The following is a 22,386-nucleotide window of genomic DNA, read 5'->3' on the forward strand; positions in this document are numbered from 1 at the left end:
TCAAGAGGCTCTTTAATTCCTCCTGGCTTTCTGCCATTAGGGTGGTGTCATATGCCTATCTGAGGTTATTGGTATTTCTCTCAGCAATCTTGATTCCAGCTTGTGCTTCATTTTGCATGATGTACTCTGCCTATAAGTTAAATGAGCAGGGTGATAATATACAGCCTTGATACACTCCTTTCCCAATTTGGAACCAGTCTGTTGTTCCATGTCCGGTTCTAATTGTTGCTTCTTGGCCTGCATACAAGTTTCCTGGGAGGCAGGCAAGGTGGTCTGGTATTCCCATCTCTTTCAGAATTTTCCACAGTTTATTGTGATCCACACAGTCAAAGGCTTTAGTATACTCAATGAAGCAGAAGTAGATGTTTTTCTGGAATTCTCTTGCTTTTTCTATGACCCAACAGATGTTGGCAATTTGATGTCTGGTTCTCCTGCTTTTTCTAAATTCAGTTTGTTCACATACTGTTGAAGCCTAGCTTGAAGAATTTTGAGCATTACTTTGCTAGCATGTGAAATGAGTACAGTTGTGTGTTAATTTAAACATTCTTTGACATTGCCCTTCCTTGCGACTGGAATGAAAACTGACCTTTTCTAGTCCTGTGGCCACTGCTGAGTTTTCCAAAGTTGCTGGCATACTGAGTGCAGCACTTTCACAGCATCATCTTTCAGGATTTGAAATAGATCAACTGGAATTCCATCACCTCCACTAGGTTTGTTTGTAGTGATGCTTCCTAAGGCCCACTTGACTTTACACTCCCAAGATGTCTGGCTCTAGGTGAGCAATCACACCATTGTGGTTATCTGGGTCATTAAGATCTTTTTTGTATAGTTCTTTGTGTGTTCTTGCCACCTCTTCTTAATATCTTCTGCTTCTGTTAGGTCCATACCCATTTCTGTCTTTTATTGAGCCCATCTTTGCATGAAATGTTCCCTTGGTATCTCTAATTTTCTTGAAGAGATCTCTAGTAGTCTTTTCCCGTTCTATTGTTTTCCTCTATTTCTTTGCATTGTTCACTTAAGAAGGCTTTCTTATCTCTCCTTGCTGTTCTTTAGAACTGTGCATTCAGATGGGTATATCTTTTCTTTTCTCCTTTGCCTTTCACTTTTCATCTTTTCTTTGCTATTTGTAAGGCCTCCTCAGACAACCACTTTGCCTTTTTGCATTTCTTTTTTCTTGGAGATGGTTTTGATCACTGCCTCCTGTACAGTGTTGTGAAACTTCATCCATAGTTCTTCAGGCACCCTGTCAGATCTAATCCCTTGAATCTGTCACTTCCACTGCATAATTGTAAGGGATTTGATTTAGATCATATCTGAACGGTCTAGTGGTTTTCCCTACTTTCTTCTATTGAAGTCTGAATTTTGCAATAAGAATTTCATGATCTGAGCTACATCTTTAACTCTGTTAGCCTTTGCCCTGGTTCATTTTGTACTCCAAAGCCAAACCTGCCTGTTACTCTAGATATCTGTTGACTTTGCCTGTTATCCAGGTATCCTACTTTCAAATTCCAGTCCCCTAGGATGAAAAGGACATTTTTGGGGGGTGTTAACTCTAGAAGGTCTTGTAGGTTTTCACAGAACTGTTTAACTTCAGCTTCTTCAGCATTAATGGTTGGGGCATAGACTTGGATTGCTGTGATATGGAATGGTTCGCCTTGGAAACAAACAGAGATCATTCTGTCATTTTTGAGATGGCAACCAAGTACTACATTTCTCTTTTGTTGACTATGAGGGCCACTCCATTTCTTCTAAGGGATTCTTCCCCATGGTAGTAGATATAATGGTCATCTGAATTAAATTCGCCCATTCCTGTCCATTTTAGTTCACTGATTGCTAAAATGTCGATGTTCACTCTTGCTATCTCCTGTTTGACCACATCCAGTTTACCTTGATTCATGGACATAATATTCCAGGTTCCTATGCAATATTGTTCTTTATAGCATTGGACTTTACTTTCGCCAGTAGTTACATCCACAACTGGGACTGTTTCTGCTTTGGCTCAGCCTCTTCATTCCTTCTGGAGCTATTTCTCTGCTCTTTTCCAGTAGCATATTGGACACCTACCAACCTGGGGGGTTCATCTTCCAGTGTCGTATCTTTTTGCCTTTTCATACTGTTCATGGGGTTCTCAAGGCACAAATGCTAAAATGGCTTACCTTTCCCTTCTCCAGTGGACCACATTTTGTCAGAACTCTCCACCATGACCCATCCATTTTGGGTGACCCTGCACGGCGTGGCTCACAGTTTCACTGAGTCAGACAAGGCTGTGATCCGTGTGATCAGTTTGGTTAGTTTTCTGTTTGGTTAGTCTTCTGGTGAGATAGCCAAATTTCTAGGTTGAATACCTGCTAGTTACCCCTTGATGGTGTCAGCTTTGCCTGAAGACTTTCTTCTGTCACGGCCACGAGGCAAGTACAGCAGTTCCAGGCATAAATTCCAACAACAACACCCAGTGTAAGAATGTTTATTTATCCTTTCGATCCAAAGTGGGGAAGATCCCTTGGAGGAGGAAATGGCAACCTGCTCCAGGCCTGGAGAACTTCATGAACAGAGGAGCCTGGTTGGCTACAGTCCACAGAGTCCCCAGAAAAACCAGCTGCCAATACAGGGGGACACATTTTCCATCCCTGATCTGGGAATTTCCCACATGCCTTGGAGCAACTAAGCCCCTGTGCCGCAACTACTGAGGCCACGTGCCTAGAGCATGCACTTCACAAGAGAAACCACCACAATGAGAAGCCTGTGCATTGCAACTAGAGAGCATATGCCCCGCCCTCCACAACCAGAGAAAGCCCACATGCAGCCACAAAGACCCAGCACAGCCAAAATAAATAAAATTTTTTTAATTAAAAAAAATCACAACCAATGAAGAAGAAAAAAACGATTAGGTCATATCAGTCAAGCCAGCTTTTTTTGGAAATACCAAAGTCACATAGAATTTCCTGGTAGCCAGGGTACAAAGTAATTGACAATCAATGTGCTGGATTTATTATCAAAAGGACAAAGCAGACCAACTGAATGGGGTCAAACTTCCTGGCACTGAACTAAAAAATAAAATATGTCACAAACTTTATCTCAGAGTTGATAATGTCTAAATATGTTCAGAGCAAACACAGTGACAATTTTCAGATGGTTTTGTTGTCAAGGACATAACACAACCTTCAGTCAAGGATATAGGACAGCCCAATGATACTGACTATTTGAGGGACTAAAGTAATCCAGTTGAAATGGAGGCTTCAGGGATCCGCTTAAACATGGAAATCATCGAGATTATCTGGAAGAGAGATTAGACTACTTAAGTATTTACGAGAACATGCAGAAGCCAGAATTTAAAAGGTGAAAGAGACAGAAATAGGTAATTAACAGAAGAAGAAATACAAATGGCCAGTAAATATATGGAACACATTCAACTTTAATATTAGTCACGGAAATGAAACTTTAAGAAAACAACAAGGCAGGCTCCCCTGGTGGCGCAGTAGATAAGAATTCTGCCACAGGGAACAGAAGGTCCATCCCCGGTCGGGGAAGATTTCACATGCTGCGGGGCAACTGAACCTGTGAGCTGCAACTGCTGAACCTGTCTGAACCTGTACGTCACAACAACACAATAACACCCATGCACTGCAACAAAGAGTAGCCCGCACTAGCCGTAACTAGAGAAAGCCCCACACAAAGCAACAAAGTCCCGGCACAGCCCTAAATAAATAAATAATTTGTAAAAAAGAGGACTTCCCTGATGGTCCAGTGGTTAAGAATCTGCAGGGGATATGGGTTCAATCCCTAGTCAGGGAACTAAGAACCCATGCCATGGGGTAACTAAACTCGAAAGCAGCAACTACCGAGCAGGCACATTATGGAGATGGTGAGTCAAATGAATAAATAAAAACCAGTACCTTTTCCTTGAAGTTTTATAATTTGATAATAATGAGAGTTGATTAGGCAGAAGGTATATATATAAACCGGAGAAGGCAATGGCACCCTACTCCAGTACTCTTGCCTGGAAAATCCCATGGAAGGAGGAGCCTGGAAGGCTGCAGTCCATGGGGTCGCTGAGGGTCGAACACGACTGAGCGACTTCACTTTCATGCACTGGAGAAGGAAATGGCAACCCACTCCAGTGTTCTTGCCTTGAGAATCCCAGGGACGGGGAGCCTGGTGGGCTGCCGTATATGGGGTCGCACAGAGTCGGACACGACTGAAGCAACTTAGCAGCAGCAGCAGCAGCATATATATAAATAGGGCTTCACAGGTGGCGCTAGTGGTAAAGAACCCGCCTGCCAATGCATGAGACTTAAGAGACGTGGGTTCCATCCCTGAGCTGGGAAGATCCCCTTAAGGAGGGCATGGCAACCCACTCCAGTATTCTTGCCTAGAGAATCCCATGGACAGAGGTGCCTAGCGGGCTACAGTCCATAGGGTCGCAAAGAGTCAGACATGACTGAAGTGATTTAGCCCGCAAGCATGTATATAAACAAGGCACTACATTTATCAACTCTTCATTAAAGTGTCAATTAATATAGGTCCTCTTGAGGGCAATCTGGCATATTTACTAAAAGCAGAAATAAGCATATCCTGTGGTTGAACAATTCAGATGCTATAGGTAGCGGGAGAAACCTGCAGTTGTCAACAGCAGGACATGCATAAAAGGAGGTTTGTTTCAGCACTGTCTGAAATGAACATCCTTATACACATCTTAATAAATGAAGGAAAGAATGTAAGTACAATGTAAGATCATAAATTATGAAATTGCATTCATGAAAATTTTATAAAAATCGGAGTCTCTTTCAATAGGGCAATGGCTTAATAAAATTCAATGCATTCATACTCATAGCTATATAGCAATTAAAAAGAACAAACTAGATGTATAGATAACAATTAAAAATATATCAGACTCTCCTGGTGCTTCTTACTTCCTCTTTTGAAAAGCAGCAACAGGAGACTCAGAGCTGACCCACAAAAATCCCAAGGAAGGAGCCAAAGCTGAGAACTGGCAATCATGTGGTTTGAAGGAGGCGGGCCGTTTGAGACGAAGAGGCACACACCACTCAGCAAACCAGTGGAAGTTTATGTGACTGGCAGGGTTTGTCCACAAGGCAGATCAGACTCTGATTTGATGGGCAGCCAATCAATGAGAAAAACGCACACAGCTGGATACAGAGGCTGGAGATACCACTGAAGCATCCCAGTAGCAGACAGGGGCTGTCCACTAGAAAGGAAACCTGCTGCTTTGTTCCTCCAGACCAAGGAGCCATTGCAGAAATCAGAGAAACTGCAATTTGGTTCTACCACCTCCTGATCACTACAGTACTGTTTTCTTTATTCTTTCATTTTCCCCTTCTCCATTCCTGGTGTGTGTGCACATGCACGCTTACTTATTTGTTTGCTTGTTTGTTTATTGTTGAAATGAGGGGATTGTGGGATCTTAGTTCCCTTACCAGAGATGGCACCTAGGCCACTTTAGTGGAAGTATGAAGCCTTAACTACTGGACCACCCAAGGAATTCCCCCGTGTTGAATTTTTTAAAATTAAATAGCCAATACCATGTTTTGATCAACATCAAATGGAGATGGGATGGGGAAATACTGGTTATGAGAAAATATCCCTTTCTCCATTAGCAGCAGGCTCACTCAGCTCTTGTCTTTATATTCAGTAAGTTATTTTGCTTTCGAAGTTTAACACAAGACAGAAGTCGTTGCATACTTTGACCTATTGGAGAATTTTATTTTTTAATTTTCATTGATTTGGCTGCTTCGGGTCTTAGTGGTGTCATGCAGGATCTTTGTTGTGGCACATGGACACGGACTCGCTCGTTGTGGTGCACAGGCTCAGTAATTGCAGCAAGCGAGCTTAGCTTCTCTGCAGCATGTAGGATCTTAGTTCCCTGACCAGGGATTAAACTCATGTCCCCTGCATTGCAAGGTGGATTCTTAACTGCTGGACTACCAGGGAAGTCCCTCTATCGGAGAATTTTAATGTTTTCATTTATCATCGTAAAATCAAGGATAATTTTATGATTCTTTTATACATAGCTGTTACAGGTAGAGCAATCTGTATTTAAGGAAGGATGAATCACTAGAAAAGAAATGAATCTTGGATAGTTTTCCACCAAGTCAAACATCTTGTTGTTTCTTTTTATTTATTTATGGTTGTGCTGGGTCTTTGCTGCATTATGGCGCCTGGGCTTAGTTGCCCCGTGGTATGTGGAATCTACCTAGACCAGGGATCGAATGCATGCCTCCTGCATTGGCAGACAGCTTTATAACCACTGGACCATCAGGGAAGTCCAGAAATCTTATCATTTAAATAAACTTCCTGTTTAAAATGGGAAAAAAAATCATTGAAGGAAAAAGCAAATTTCAGAGTGATTTGTTCTTATGGTACTAATTACATTAAAAATATACAACTGAGTCCTAGAGCTGCAACTGATGAAGTCTGGGCACCTAGAGCCTGTGCTCTGCAACAGAGAAGCCACTGCAGTGAGAAGCCTGCCCGCCGCAGCCAGGAGTAGCCCCCACTCACTGCTGCTAGCAAACCTGGAAGACTCAGCAGTGGCCACAGGGCTGGCAAAGGTCAGTCTTCATTCCAATCCCAAAGGCAATGCCAAAGACAGTTCAAACTACAACACAGTTGCACTCATCTCACACGTGAGCAGAGTAATGCTCAAAATTCTCCAAGCCAGGCTTCAACAGTACAGGAACGGAGAACTACCAGATGTTCAAGCTGGATTTAGAAAAGGCAGAGGAACCAGAGATTAAATTGCCAACATCCGTTGGATCATAGAAAAAGCAAGGGAGTTCCAGAAAAACATCTACTTCTGCTTTATTGACTACGCCAAAGCCTTTGACTGTGTGGATCACAACAAACTGGAAAATTCTTCAAGAGATGGGAATATTAGACCACCTTACCTGCCTCCTGAGAAATCTGTATGCAGGTGAAGCAGCAATAGCTAGAACCAGACATGGAATGGACTGGTTCCAAATTGGAAAAGGAATACGTCAAGGATGTATATTGTCACCCTGCTTATTTAACTTCTATGCAGAGTACATCATGAGAAACACTGGGCTGGAAGCACAAGCCGGAACCAAGATTGCTGGGAGAAATATCAATAACCTCAGATACACAGATGATACCACCCTTATGGCAGAAAGTGAAGAACTAAAGAGCCTTTTGATGAAAGTAAAAGAGGAGAGTGAAAAAGTTGGCTTACAATTCTACATTCAAGAGACGAAGATTATGGCATGTGGTCCCATCATTTCATGGCAAATAGATGGGGAAACTATGGAAACAGTGACAGACTTTCTTTTCTTGGGCTCCAAAATCACTGCAGATAGTGACTCCAGCCATTAAATTAAAAGATGCTTGCTTCTTGGAAGAAAAGTTATGACTAACCTGCTGCTGCTAAGTCGCTTCAGTCTAGCCCGACTCTGTGCGACGCCATAGATGGCAGCCCACCAAGGCTCCCCTGTCCTTGGGATTCTCCAGGCAAGAACACTGGAGTGGGTTGCCATTTCCTTCTCCAATGCATGCAAGTGAAAAGTGAAAGTGAAGTCACTCAGTCGTGTCTGACTCCTAGCTAGACAGCATGTTAAAAAGCAGAAACATTACTTTGCCGACAAAGGTCCATCTAGTCAAAGCTATGGTTTTTCCAGCAGTCATGTATGCACGTTAAGAGTTGGACCATAAAGAAAGCTGAGCACTGAAAAATTGATGCTTTTGAACTGTGGTGTTGGAGAAGACTCTTGAGAGTCCCTTGAATTGCAAGGAGATCCAACCAATCCATCCTAAAGGAAATCAGTCCTGAATATTCATTGGAAGGACTGATGCTGAAGCTGAAACTCCAATACTTTGGCTACCTAATGCGAAGAACTGACTCACTGGAAAAGACCTTAATGCTGGGAAAGGTTGAAGGCAGGAGGAGAAGGGGATGACAGAGGATGAGATAGTTGGATGGCATCACCAATTCAATGGACCTGAGTTTGAGTAAGCTCTGGGAGCTGGTGATGGACAGGGAAGCCTGGCATGCTGCAGTCCATGTGGTTGCAGAGTCAGACAGGACTGTGCAACTGAACTGAAACGAACTGAACTGCAACTAGAGAAAGCCTGCACAAAGCAACAAAGATCCAGTGCAACTAAAAATAAATAAATAAATATATATATATATACAAAACCTGTAGCCTACCAGGCTCCTCTGTCCATGGGATTTTCCAGGCAAGAGTACTGGAGTGGATTGCCATTTCCTTCTCCAGGGGATCTTCCCGACCCAGGGATCGAACCCGGGTCTCCTGCATTGTAGACAGACAGAGTTGGTCTGAGCCACCAGGGAAGTCACAAAACCCCAGTAGTATATATTTATATATGTATACACACACATAAATATGTGATTATGTGTGCTTATCTGTGTAACGATATAAAAATTATATGGAATAACATCTTTTTTATTACCCAGCTCCCCCACAGCACCCCCAGAAAAATCTCTACGTGCTGTTACCAAAGAGCTGTAGAGTCCCCTATTTCCGTCGGTGTGCTGGGACAGAAAGTCTTTGGGGAACCTGACCTTGGGCAGACAAGTTTGTATTTGCTGCATTGAGAGAGGCAGGTTTCTAGCCTTGAAGATGACAAATGAAACTCAGAGGAAGAGAGTGTGTGAAACAGAGAATGTGAAAGCAATGTGTGCTAACTGATGTGTTTTGCTACGAACAGGGCTAGGAGGGTCTGGGTAGGCCCTTAGAGTGTCTTTGTCCAGGCTCCGGCCTGAGAGTCGGCTGGTCCCACTCAGCTGCTATCTACTGGAATGCAGCACCCAAGTTCTGATAGCTTGGCTTACGCCCGTATTGATACATTAAAAACCCGGGGCTGAGTCCTATCCATCCCGCAAGCTCCAGACCGGCCTCATTCCAGCAAGAAGCCACTGGACTGTCAGCAGTGTGGAAAGGAACAGTGAGACAGCAAGTGCCTCTGCCAGTAGTTTATCCAGAGTGTAATTACAGCTGAGGCCGGGGGGGTGGGAATCCCTCAGACTGGAGGGGGAACCGAGCCCTAGAAGGACTTGGGCGAGGAGAAGGACACTGCTAGCCTCAGGCAGGATCTTTCTTTCTGAGGGGATTGAATAGCAGAAAACTCTTCCCAGAGTTGGGGCTCTTGGATACCCCTAAATTGGTAGCCAGCATACCGGCCACTGAATACGAGTGCCTCAGTGACTTGGCCCAGTCCACTGTCCATCAGGAAGCTTGGAAACTGTGTGTGAAAAGGGCTTGTGAGGCAAAATCGCCTGCCTACCACAAAGGGACACCGAGCCATTGATATTCATGTGTAACAGTGGTGTGGGAGAGCCGGCCTGTACCCACACAGGGCAGTCAACTGTTGAATTTTCAGAATTTTTGCAAGCCAGCTTTTAAATGCAGTCATTAACAAAAATTAAATTATGGGAACACAGCTGAAAAGCAGTCAAAACTCACCACTTCCTAATTATTTTACTACATCTTCCTATTATCTCTGCTCTGCAGGTTATTTTCATCTATCGTATCTAAATGGTGGAGATATTTTATAACCGGAATCCAGTGATATCTTGTCCATAGCTTGAAATCAGCCACAGTGTGGCTGTTGAACCACAGAAATTAGCAAACGCTGCAAGCTACTATCAAAAGCCCACTGTTACACACCATCACTGTCCACCCTTCTCCCTTCAACATATATAAACATGTCTCCGCACACATACAATCACAGAAACACTCCCTCCTCCTTTAAGCACAAATGTAACACACTGAACAAACCGTCTGCATCTTGCTTTTTTGACTAAATAAATGAAGGGAGCTCTTTCCCCTTTCTCATTTAATGCCTGAAGCTTCATCCTCCAAATTGCTTTTCTTCCCTCAAGGAGTGAGCCACACCCAAAGCTCGGTCTAGAGTCACACATCACCCCTTGCCTCTTATTCATTTCTTCCTTGACTTGCCCAGCCTTGTGCTAAACCCAGGACAAAGATATCAGTAAAGTCCCTTTCTGCGAAGGGTGAGAACCCAGAGCCAAAGTCCAATAACTAGAACACAATGTTATCGGTTCAGTAAAAGAGGGCAGGCCAGCTTGAATGTCACCTTCTTCCTGAATGTTCTTTTTTTAATTCTCAGACCTCCCTCCTAAACCCTACCACATCCCTCCCTTTGACTGCTATTATCATTGAGCTGGGGATGGAACTCTTGAGTTCCATGCAATTTGCTGAAAACACTCCCCAGGCCACAGACTGCCCATGTGCACTCAATGCTGTGTTCTTCGCACCCAGATAATGGTGGTGCAGGGAGGCTGTAACTCAGAGAGTAGCCACTTGACCCCAGGGGAGGACACACTCTATAATCCTCTATAATCCTCTATAATCCTATAAGTTCAGTGTGAGATGTTAAAGCAGAGACATTACTTTGCCGACTAAGGTCCGTCTAGTCAAGGCTATGGTTTTTCCAGTAGTCATGTATGGATGTGAGAGTTGGACTGTGAAGAAGGCTGAGCACTGAAGAACTGATGCTTTTGAACTGTGGTGAGAGTCCCTTGGACTGCAAGGAGATCCAACCAGTCCATTCTGAAGATCAGCCCTGGGATTTCTTTGGAAGGAATGATGCTGAAGCTGGAACTCCAGTACTTTGGCCACCTCATGCAAAGAGTTGACTCATTGGAAAAGACTTTGATGCTGGGAGGGATTGGGGGCAGGAGGAGAAGGGGACGACAGAGGATGAGATGGCTGGATGGCATCACTGACTCGATGAACGTGAGTCTGAGTGAACTCCGGGAGTTGGTAATGGACAGGGAGGCCTGGCGTGCTGCGATTCATGGGGTTGCAAAGAGTCGGACACGACTGAGTGACTGACCTGAACTGAACTGAACAGATCTTTGTACATGACTCAGTGCCTTGCCCTGCGCTGAATCTCCCCACCCAGCTACTTCCTTCCTGGCCTGAGACCCAGTTCACGTCAATTATCATTATCGGACCACTTTTGTTCATACCTGGATTGCCAGGTATAATCCCAAGAGAGCTGGGCATTTCAAACAGGCAAAGGAGGGGAAGGTGAGAACACAGCCAGTCCTTGGCCTTTCCTGTTTGGAATCTGTTCCTTCTGTGATTCCTTCGGCACTGATTCCTCCAGACGAGCCCACACTCCCAACTAGTACCTCCTCTTATCCCTTCCTATCCCCATCTTACCGGCTCTGATCTCTTCAAAGTTCCCTTCCTGCTCTCCCTTCCCCCACTATGCACTGTGCGCACCTGGAGCCCTCTCCTGAGGGCTCTGTGACTTCTCTCTCTTTCTCTCTCTGCAGTCCTGTGCCGTCCCAGACAGAGATGGAGCCGTCTTACGTGTTTCCCCTCCCACCATTCACTAATTCTACAGATGCCTGATAGCCTTGCTCTGTGCCAGGAGCTAACAGTCCCTGAGCACAGGGACCTCACAGACAGTGACACTCCCTTACTACCCTATAATTTCACTGAGGTTGTTCAGGCCTTTCATGGATCACCTTACTAAACGTCAACCTGAGGCGCTATCACCATTCCACCCCGTACCTCTGGCCCCCACACAGAGGAAGTTAAACTGCTTGCCCATGGTCACCGATCTGAGACATGGAGGACGCAGCTGGTCTGCCTCCCTTGGCAGCACTGTTAACCACTGAGCCCCACGCTCCTCGCATAGCCGTGGGGGCCCAGGGCTCAAACCCCAGCCAGGATCACCTGCACACTGCACTGGCTTCCTGACCTCCAACACTCCCTTCTGCTGCTCTTCCGTCTTCTGGGGAGTCTTCCGTTTGTATGGAGTCTGGGGTAGCGACTCATTCTAGAAATCAAACCTGCAAGGGCGAGAGTCCCCTTTTCCCTTCCTTAATTCAAGACTTAGGCTCAGTGAACTGAGCAGTAAAGCCTGGGGACTGGTCATTAAAGCGGCACATATAATTGTCGCAGCAGTAGAAAATGTTTAGCTTCTTCCCAGCACCTCAACTGATGTCCCTGCCCTCCCTTTACCTTCCCTCCAGCTTATCCTCCACAGAAAAGCCACAGTGGTATTTACATATGAAAGTATCTCATAGAATGGGCTGGTGGTGGTAAAGAACCTACCAACACAGGAGATGTAAGAGACACAGGTTCAGTCCCTGAGTCTGGAAGATCCCCTGGAGGAGGGCATGGCAACCCACTCCAGTATTCTTGCCTGGAGAATCCCATGGACAGTGAGGCCTGGCAGGCTACAGTCCATGGGGTCGCAAAGAGTCAGACACAACTGAAGCAACTTAGCATGCACCTGTCTCATAGAATAAGTTGCCAGTTTTAAAAACTGTTCAAGGATTTCCCTGGTGGTACAGTGGTTAGGAACCCACCTGCCAGTGCAGGGGACACGGGTTGGATGTCTGGTCCGGGAAGATTCCACACGCAGCAGTGCAACTAACCCTGTGCACAACTGTTGAGCCTGTGAGCTGCAGCTACTGGAGCCCATGCGCTCTGGAGCCTGCGCTCCACAATGAGAAGGCACCACAAGGAGAAGTCAGAGCAACGAATAGCACCTGCTCACCGGAAATAGAGAGTGCCTACACGCAGCAAGGAAGACCCAGTGCAACCCAAATAAATTATAAGCAAATAAAGAAAAACTGTTCAATTCTTTGCATTACCCAGAAAGCAAAATGCACACTCCACCTGCTGGCTTACCATGGCTGCCACCAATGGCCTCTCTGGGCTCAAACCTCAAGCCTCCCCTTGACACGCTAGGCCATAACGGTCCTGGCCTGCTTTCCTGTCATGCAGCCATCAGGAAAGGACTGTTTTCCTGTCATGTAACTCACTCTGGCTTTGGACATTGTTAATTCTTCCTTCTGGAATGCTCTTTTATGGGGGATCGTGATAGACAATAAAAGATAACACAAATCGGAGTTCAAAGTAACCTTCTTTCATTGTCCCATTAAACTTTATGCCATCGACCATGATATTTTAATTTATCTCCCATAGCATTGATAACAATCTACTATTTAGGTTATTTATGTGTTTTGTTTCTTTTTGGCTATACTGCACAACATGTAGGATGTGGTCTTAGTTCCCAAACCAGGGGTCACACATGTGCCCCCTAAAGTGGAAGCGTGGAGTTTTAATCACTGGAGCATCAAGGAAGTCCCTCTTACTGTATCCTGTACTGCCCATGAAGAACTGTAAGAATAATAATGTCAATAATAAACCAAGCAAAACAGGTAATATTTTTGCAGAGCTTCTATACGTCAGGCCCTGTATGAGTTGCTAGCTGCATGTGAACAGTTTTTCTGACGAATAATCTATTACAGTAATAAACTGTTATTACTGTAATAAACTCTTATTACTGCAATAAACTGTTACAGTTTTTCATATGAAGATACGGAAGTCTGTGACATTAAGCAACTTGCCATCCAGCCTGTTCCACAGTTCAAGTCCTTAAATGGTATTATTTATTACAGTACGCTTGCCACTGTAACTCACAAATGATTCCTAGGGGAAGAAAGAGAAAACCTGCCCAGCCATTCTGTGCTCCCCTGGGTCTTGATTTCCCAACCTGGTCATCCTACCACCTATGGATATGGGAAAGTACCAACATCTTTTCTACAGATTCCCTCTTAACATAACCCAGCCAGAATCCATTTCTCCTGTTTTCAACCAACAATCCTGGTCAACACATCCCCAAAGTTTAACTCTGGGCTTTGCACACAGCAGAGGAACAGTACATTCTCAACATATGAATGAATCAGAGTGCAACGTGGCGAGACTAAAGGCTCTGATGGCCTGGGTGCATGGAGGCTGTGCCACCAACATCGCACTGATGTTTCAGGCTTTTCCTTCCTTTGCTCTTTCTTTATTATGAAATGCTTGAGACATGTCAAGTGTCTTGGGGTTTCTTTGGTTTGTGTGCTTGTTATTGGCCTCACAATGTGGCTTGTAGCCTCTTCGCTCCCCAGCCAGGGATCAAACCCAGGCCCCAGCAATGAAAGTCCCCCACTAGACTGCCAGGGAATTTCCAAGTTTTATAAATATTCACTGAAGGACTATTTCCCCAGTTCTCTTTACTTGGCTTATTCTTAGGAGTTCCTTCCAGGGACCCTGCAAGAGTGGGAGTGCCTTTCTTCTCTCCCTGGCCCTACACCCTCAGGAGAGAGCAGGGAGAGCTTCCACACCACCTCAGGGCCCAAGAGCCCCCGTGATCTGCATTACCTTCTCTGAAAGTGTTCAAATTCAGCTTGTCTCCTCATTTTCACCGCAGGGAGTTCAGTTTGGCCATAAGCATTTTCAAAGTAGTAGCTTTGCTGAAGTTTCCAGGCTTCACATTTGCACTGGTTTTTCGGGAAGAGCCTAAAACAAAATGAGGATTAAGATCACAGACTGGGTGGGCTGGTAGGTGAGGCAGGCACTTGAAGTCTAACCCACTGTGCTGTTCCCCCCAGACTCTCCTTTCTCACAGCCACCATCCAGGTTGGGTTGAGACTCTAGAATCCCAGCAGTAGCCATTCCCAAAGACACAGTGAGGGGAAGGGATAAGAAGGCCCCCTCTCAAAACCAACTTATAGTGATCAAAGCAGACATGTGGCAGGAGGAGGGATAGGAACTTGGGATTAACATACACACACTACTGTATATAAAACAGATAACCAACAAAGACCTACTGTATGGCATAGGGAAATCTACACAATAATATGTAATAACCCACATGGGCAAAGAATCTGAAAAAGAATGAATATAGGTACATGTATAACTGAATCGCTTTGCTGTACACCTGAAACTAACCCATCATTGAAGGTCATTATACTCCAATAAATTGTTTTAAATAATAAAAAATAAATTTTGTAATTAAAAAAAAAACCCACCCCTCTCTTAAATCATCTCCTGCACCAAACTTCTACTTAAGATCCCACAAGCCATGTGGCTTGTGCGATCTTAGTTCTCTGATCAGGGATTGAACCCAGGCTCAGCAGTGAAAGCTCCAAGTCCTAACCACTGGGCTGCCAGGGAATTCCCTAAACTTCTTTATGTGTGTGTGTGTGTGTTTAATAATTTTCATTTATTTATTTTTGGTTGTTGCTGGGTCTTCATCGCTGTGCAGGCTTTCTCTAGTTGCCACGAGCAGGAAGTAACTGTAGTTGCGGAGCTGGGGCTTCTCATTGCGGTGGCTTCTCTTGTTGCAGGGCACACGCTCTAGGCGCATGCGCTCACTAGTTGCGGCTCACAGGCTCTAGAGCACTGGCTCAGTAATTGTGGCACAGGCTTAGTTGCTCAGCGGCATGTGGGATCTTCCTAGAATGCGGGATCAAACCCTTGTCTCCTGCATTGGCAAGCAGATTCTTTACCGCTGAGCCACCAGGGAAGCCCTCTCCAAACTTCTTTAAACTTGAGAGTCACAATGGCATCTCAGTCCCACCCCCTTGAAGAGGAGGCCAAAGGGACAGAAAGGCAACGTCTTTCCTGTAGTTTGGGTTAAACGGGCCCTCCAAAATCGCCAGGGACTTTGCTGGGTGTTGTAGGGAACAGAGTCTCTGCCCTGCAGACCGAGAGCTTTTCTGGTCCTGTAGTTTGGAATCACATTCACAATCAGCACAGGTGCAGGAAGGTACGGAACTGGCTGTAAGGTGGGCACAATAGAACACTCAGCCACAGGAGGAGGGAGGGGGAGAGGTCAGACCAAGGGGGAATAACTGGCTGTCTCACCAGATTCCATCGTGGGTAAAGAGGCTCTTGATGTGTTTCTCAGGGAGAAGCTTCAGCATTCCGGCAGCCACACTAGGCTGAAGGAGTGGTGCTTTGTAGATGCTGAATTCTGAATACAGGGACACACTTCTGAACATAAATAATACAATGCCCAGGGCCAAGAATAAGACGGACATCTTGAGGATCCACAGATATCTAGAGCTGTTAGGACACAAAAGAGCAAATGCTGTGTAAATCTTTTTTCCTTGATTACATAGGACCTGATTGTATAATATAGATGGGAACAGTAACTGCAGGGAAAAGGTCAATTAAACCTACATCTTCTACTACTTGCCAAGACTGATTTCTGATAAACAAAAGAGAAAAGAATTAAGTTGCAACAGACACTCAGAAAAATCACAAATAAAAGAATGTGCTAAAGCCCAAGGAGGGAGAGTGGAAGAGTAAGGCTTGCAGTATTAATGTCGACATAGTTGAATTTGAGGCCAAAAACAAAAAAATTAAATGGGGCTAAAAGGATCACTTACTGTGATGTCATGAGTGATCTACAAAACAGATGTAGATCATGTAGTGGTCATGAACGGTATCCACTAGAAAACAGCATTATTTAAGCAAAGAATGGCAGAATATGGGAGGAGAAAGATTACAAATCCAAAGGTGGTCATGGATTCTAACATCTCATTCCCTAACAAATCAAGTCTCAGAAATATATAAAGCAAGAAAGCAACTAATTTTTTTAAAATCAATGTATTTTATTTATTTTGGGTTGCACTAGGCCTTCATTGCTGCAGGAAGGCTTTCTCTAGTTGCGGCGAGTAAGGGCTACTCTTCATCGCAGTGTGTGAGTTTCTCATTGCGGGGGCTTCTCTTGTTTCAGGGCGTGGGCTCTAGAGCTTCGGCTCAGTAGTTGCGGGTCCTGGACTCTAAAGCACAGTCTCAACAGTTGTGGTGCACGGGCTTAGCCGCTCCGTGGCATGTGGAATCTTCCCGGACCAGGGGTTGAAACCACATTCCCTGCATTGGCAGGCAGATTCCTATCCACTGTACCACCAGGGGAGTCTGCAGCCAAATTTTAGATCTCATATTCTGTTAAAGAGCTTTTAGGACATTTACAAAAGTTGGCCACTTATTTGAACACAAAGAAAATCATAATAAAGTAGAAGTCATACAGATTATACACTCCACACACTGACAAGTGCAATCAAAATGTAACCGACAGGGGCTTCCCTGGTGGTTCAGTGGTAAAGAATCTGCCTGCTAATGTAGGAGACACGGGTTCGATCCCTGGTCAGGGAAGATTCCACATGCTGTGGAGCAATTAAGCCTGTTCACCACAACTAGTGAGTCTGCGCTCTAGAATCCAAGAGCCACAACTAGTGAAGCCTGCGTGCCCTAGAGCCTTTGCTCTGCAACAAGAGAAGCCGCCACAATGAGAAGCCCGCGCTCTGCAAGGAACGGTGGCCCCTGCTCACTGCAGCTAGAGAAAAGCGAAGCGAAGAAGACTCAGCACAGCCAAATATAAATACATAAATAATTTAAATATAACCTATAAGAATAGTAAGCCCCCTCTTCCACAACTTGGAAAAAACGATTTTAAGCTTTCCAAAGCAACGGTTTGAGTCAAGGACAACATCAGAACAAAATTATAAAGATAATGAAGATACTACATACAAAACTATGGGCAACACTAAAATTATGCTGAGTGGAAATTTACAAATTTCAGATCACAAGACATAAAATTAATAGATTAAACAATCAAATAAGTTTGAAAATGGATAGCAAAATGAATCTAAGAAAAGTAGAAACAAGAACCTAATAACAACGCAAATGGAAAGTGGCAAATTAGAAAACATCTGAAATGGAATAATTATTAAACCCAAGCACGGAGGAGACAACTTTTGAGATATCTGCCTACTTAATAACCTCCCTGCTTTAAGACTCTTCTCCTCCCTGACCCACAGAGGTCACACCTATGAGCTGGTTGTATCACATGATTCTCCCCTGATCATTGGCTGATTGGACCAAAGGCGAACACCTCTGAGGTGGGCCAATCAGCCAGAATTTCTTTCCCTGGAATTGGTAAGCAGAGATCAGCTAAATCTGGCCCCTTGAACTGAGAATAGAGGAAAGGAAAGAAGGAAGAGAAGATAGAATAAGGTAAGAGACACAAGGAGAAGCCTAGATCTTGAATACCTAGATGAAAGAGATGATATACACAGATCCACTAGAGTGAAAAAAAAACAAGGAAGTTGTCAAAGGCCTCACAAAATCCGAAATCCCTATTTCATAAGTAAACAATTCCATGCCAATTTACAGAAACCAGTTTTACAGTGATGCAAGTATAAGTACTGAAGAATAATGCTGTAAGTATGCTGAACAAATATTAGCAAATAGAGTGTAATGGCATGCTAAGTGAAAGATTCATCACTAACAAATGAAGTTCTTCTAGGAGAGCAAGGATGACTCAGTCCTATGGTGTGGCTGAACCACTCTGACTTTATCCTAGGCCCACAATCCTACCTCTTTTCTTTTTTTTTTTTTTAAGAATAACAGTGTCATCAAGTTCATTACACAATTTTCAACCTAACAGAAAGAAACAAATCAAGAACAACAGAGGGATGTGGTCTTGGTCTCTTTGAGGGTTTGGTTCTTTTCCTTCTGCTAGCTGGAGAAGGCAATGGCAACCCACTGCCTGGAAAATCCCATGGACGGAGGAGCCTGGTAGGCTGCAGTCCATGGGGTGGCTAGGAGTTGGACACGACTGAGCGACTTCACTTTCACTTTTCACTTGCATGCACTGGAGAAGGAAATGGCAACCCACTCCAGTGTTCTTGCGTGGAGAATCCCAGGGATAGGGGAACCTGGTGGGCTGCCATCTATGGGGTCACACAGAGTCGGACACGACTGAAGCGACTTAGCAGCAACAGCAGGAAATGAAACTGTGTGTCATTGAGTGAAAACAAAACAAAATGAGGAGAAAAAAATTCTCTGGGTAAATGACTTTCCTTGTATTCCATATAATTTTTTTCTCCTTAAACTGTTACCTGCTCCCCTTTCTGCAAGACAGAGCTTTAGCCTACTCACAAGAAATGTGCCTAAGCCAGGGGAGTTTCCTATTAAGTTTTCCCCTGGCCTTCATCTGACATGAAAACTGCAAGAATGCCTTTCGCTGATGTGAATGGTTAATGGTCATGAGAACCTCCCCCTAACATACACAAAGGGAGTGAAAAACACCCATTTCCCATTGATATGGACGTGATTCTCCCTAGTAGTCAGATTTTATTTTCAGCTTTGGTCTTTTAAATCTTCTGTACCCTTTTCTGCAGCTTTGAATGCCTCTGGATCGTCTCCCAGCTCCTGCCCATGTGCAAGTCACCCACAATAAACTTCAGAATTGTTCTTCATGCAGTTGCCTGTTTTGTTTTTGGGTCTCAAAGTTCCTTCTCAGTTAGGAAGATATTATTCCATATCTCTGCCTTCCAATAATTATACAATTTATTAATAAATTTCACCATGTGGAAATTCAGGTCAGGAGAACACCCAATATGATTATATTGACAGATGATTTTTAAATCACTTAATAAAATTATCCATTCTTTTTTAAAATTTTATTTACTTTTTAATTGAAGGATAATTGATAAATGATCAGAATTTTGTTGGTTTCTGCCAAACATCAACATGAATCAGCCAGTGCAGGAGACTCAGTTTGATCCCTGGTCGGGGAATTAAGCTCCCACATAGTGCTGGGCAACTAAGCCCATGCACCACAACTACTGAGCCTGCACGACACAACTAGAAAAAGCCCACACGCTGCAACAAAGGCCCAGCACAGTCAAAAGAAAAAAAAGAAAAAGAAACTAAAAATATAGCTACCATACGATCCAGCAGTCCCACTCCTGGGCATTTATTCACACAAAACTATAATTCAAAAATATATATGCACCATGTTCACAGTAGCATTATTTACAATACCCAAGACACGGAAGCAACCTAACTGTCCATGAATGGATAAAGGTCTGGTACACCTTTATACAGTGGAATATTACTCAGCCATGAAAAGAAAATAATGCCTTTTGCAGCAAATTGGATGGACCTAGAAATTATCATTGGAGAAGGCAATGGCAACCCACTCCAGTACTCTTGCCTGGAAAATCCCATGGACGGAGGAGCCTGGTGGGCTGCAGTCCATGGGGTTGCTAAGAGTCAGACACAACTGAGCGACTTCACTTTCACTTTTCACTTTCATGCATTGGAGAAGGAAATGGCAACCCATTCCAGTGTTCCTGCCTGGAGAATCCCAGGGATAGGGGAGCCTGGTGGGCTGCTGTCTATGGGGGTCGCACAGAGTCGGACACAACTGAAGCGACTTAGCAGCAGCAGCAGCAGCAGAAATTATCATACTAAGCAAAGTCAAAAAGAGAAAGACAAATACCATATTATATCACTTATATGCATAATCTAAAATACAACAAATGAACATATCTGCAAAACAGAAAAAGGCACAGAGAATAAACGTGGTTGCCAAGGGAGGGAGGGTGAGAGAGGGAAGAACTGGGAGTTTGGGATTAGCAGACATACACCATTAGAATGGATAAACAACAAGGTCCTACCCTATAGCACTGGGAACTATATTCCATATCTTGTGGCAAACCATAATGGAAAAAATAGGAAAAAGTATATATATATAAATATGTATAACTGAATCACGTTGCTGCACAGCAGAAACTGACACACAGTAAATCAACCATGCTCCAACAAATTTTTTTTAAAAGGGAAGAACCTGGAAGAAATGATACCACACTAATAATTATGAGCCACATCTAACATCTGGATCTTGGTTTACATACAGCATTCCCCTCTAAAGAAAATCAGAGCCCCTTACAGAAATGGCTGATTCTGGCTTTGGGTTAGGAAAATTCAAAGCAAGTCTAGAATATCCTGTGATGCCAGAAGGGAAGGGGGCGATCTAAGAAGACCACAGTTATATCCATGAAAGAGGAGCCAGTTTAAAGGGTCTTCTACCAGTCATATTTGAGATAGTTGATACATCAACAAGAACAATGACTATAATTAACTATAACATATTAAATAAAATAAAACCCATAAAGTTAATGATACTCCAAGGGAAAAATGCAAGGGGTGATCAGGGTACTTAAAAAAAAACTTTTTAATTATAGAGAAAAATCCGAAGTACATACAAAAAATAAAAAGAACAATAAAATGAATTTTATTATACCCATTACCTACCTTCTACTCCTGGACAAAATGGATTTATCTGTTTCTTCACCTATTCCCTCACTTCTCAAATCATTTTGAAGAAAATCTTGACATCTTATCCTTTCATCAGTAAATATTCTATCTTTGAAGGGTAATGTGGCAGTTTTGTACTCAGATGAACCAAGCTGGAATTCCCTTCCCTGTGTAATGCCACGTTAGGGATGGCCACAGAGAAATTTGCATGAGATTCAGAGGCAGTGCAGACGCTGGCAAGTTCTAGCCACCTGGTCCTCTTTCCCTAAATTCTGTGTCCAGCCCTCCTTCCCAACAACTGGCCCTGCTGACCAACTACCTCAGGTTCACTATAAGAACTTTCTCTGAGAACTCACAGTAGTGGTAACCATGAGGAACAAACAACCTTTCATAGACTTCCCCCAGCAACTCTCTTTGTGGCTGTACTCCAGAAAACAGATGTTTCTGAATTCTTCCCAGTTCCAGCTCATTCACCTGTGATGAGTCACCTGACTGGTGACTTTTCTCTAATTTTTTTTTTTAATTCATCCCAAAATTGTGTTAATTCCTATAATAAATTTCTTATTGTGCAATCCTCATTGAAGTTCTGCTTCTTTGCTTAAAGCTTGGGGGATTCAGATAAAGGTTCTTACACACACAGAGACACCCAATACCATTATCAGCTAAAAATCTAACAATCAGTCTTTATTACCATCACATGTGCACAGAGTTCCCTTCTGTCTTTTTTTATTTTTTATTTTTGTACAGACTGAAATAGGTCGGAAGGAGAAAAACAAATACCGTATATTAAGGCATATATATGGAACCTAGAAAAATGATGCTGATGAACTTATTTGCTGGAGAGGAAGAGACTCAGACATAGAAAACAGACTTGTGGACACAGAGTGGAAGAAGAGGATGGGACAAACTGAGAGAGTAGCATTTGGCATATATAGAGAACCATGCATAAAATAAATAGCTAGTGGGAAGCTGCTGTATAGCACAGAGTTCAGCCTGGTGCTCTGTGACAACCTAGAGGGGTGGAGTGGGTGTGGTGGGGTGGGAGGCAGGCTGAAGAAGGAAGGGATATATGTATACATAGAGCTGATTCACGTGGCTGTACACAGAAACTGACACTACATTGTAAATCAATTATACTCCAATTAAAAATAGAATCAAAGCAGAATCTAAATAAGAGCCACACAATGGTTGATATGTTTCATCAGTTCCTTTTAATACAAACATTCCTCTGTATCTCTTCTTAGCAACATACTTGTTTAAGGAACCACGTTGTTTATCCTACATAATTTGGATTTTCCACATCTGGACTGTGCTGATTTCAGCCCCCTCCCCCCACTTCCCTCCCCTCCCCCGAGCCATGTTCCTTTGTTCCCTGAAATATCTATAAATCTGTAGTTATATCAAGAGGCTTGATCAGATCCAGGTTTGATTTCTGAGAAAATCCCTTCATAGGTGATGG

The 22,386-nt window shown here is 43.7% G+C and overlaps 1 protein-coding gene across 1 annotated transcript in view; it reads right to left on the reverse strand.

The window, feature by feature from the left end:
• B4GALNT2 (beta-1,4-N-acetyl-galactosaminyltransferase 2) overlaps positions 1 to 15,879 on the reverse strand; it is a gene marked incomplete at its 5' end in the record, with an annotated part of 38,993 nt that extends 23,114 nt beyond the window's left edge. Inside the window, 2 exon segments of the mRNA NM_001314262.1 lie at positions 14,190 to 14,327; positions 15,678 to 15,879. Of these exon segments, the coding sequence (NP_001301191.1) occupies positions 14,190 to 14,327; positions 15,678 to 15,879 (340 nt within the window).

This window comes from Capra hircus, chromosome 19, assembly GCF_001704415.2.
Source record: "Capra hircus breed San Clemente chromosome 19, ASM170441v1, whole genome shotgun sequence".
In the NCBI taxonomy this organism is placed as follows: Eukaryota; Metazoa; Chordata; class Mammalia; order Artiodactyla; family Bovidae; genus Capra; species Capra hircus.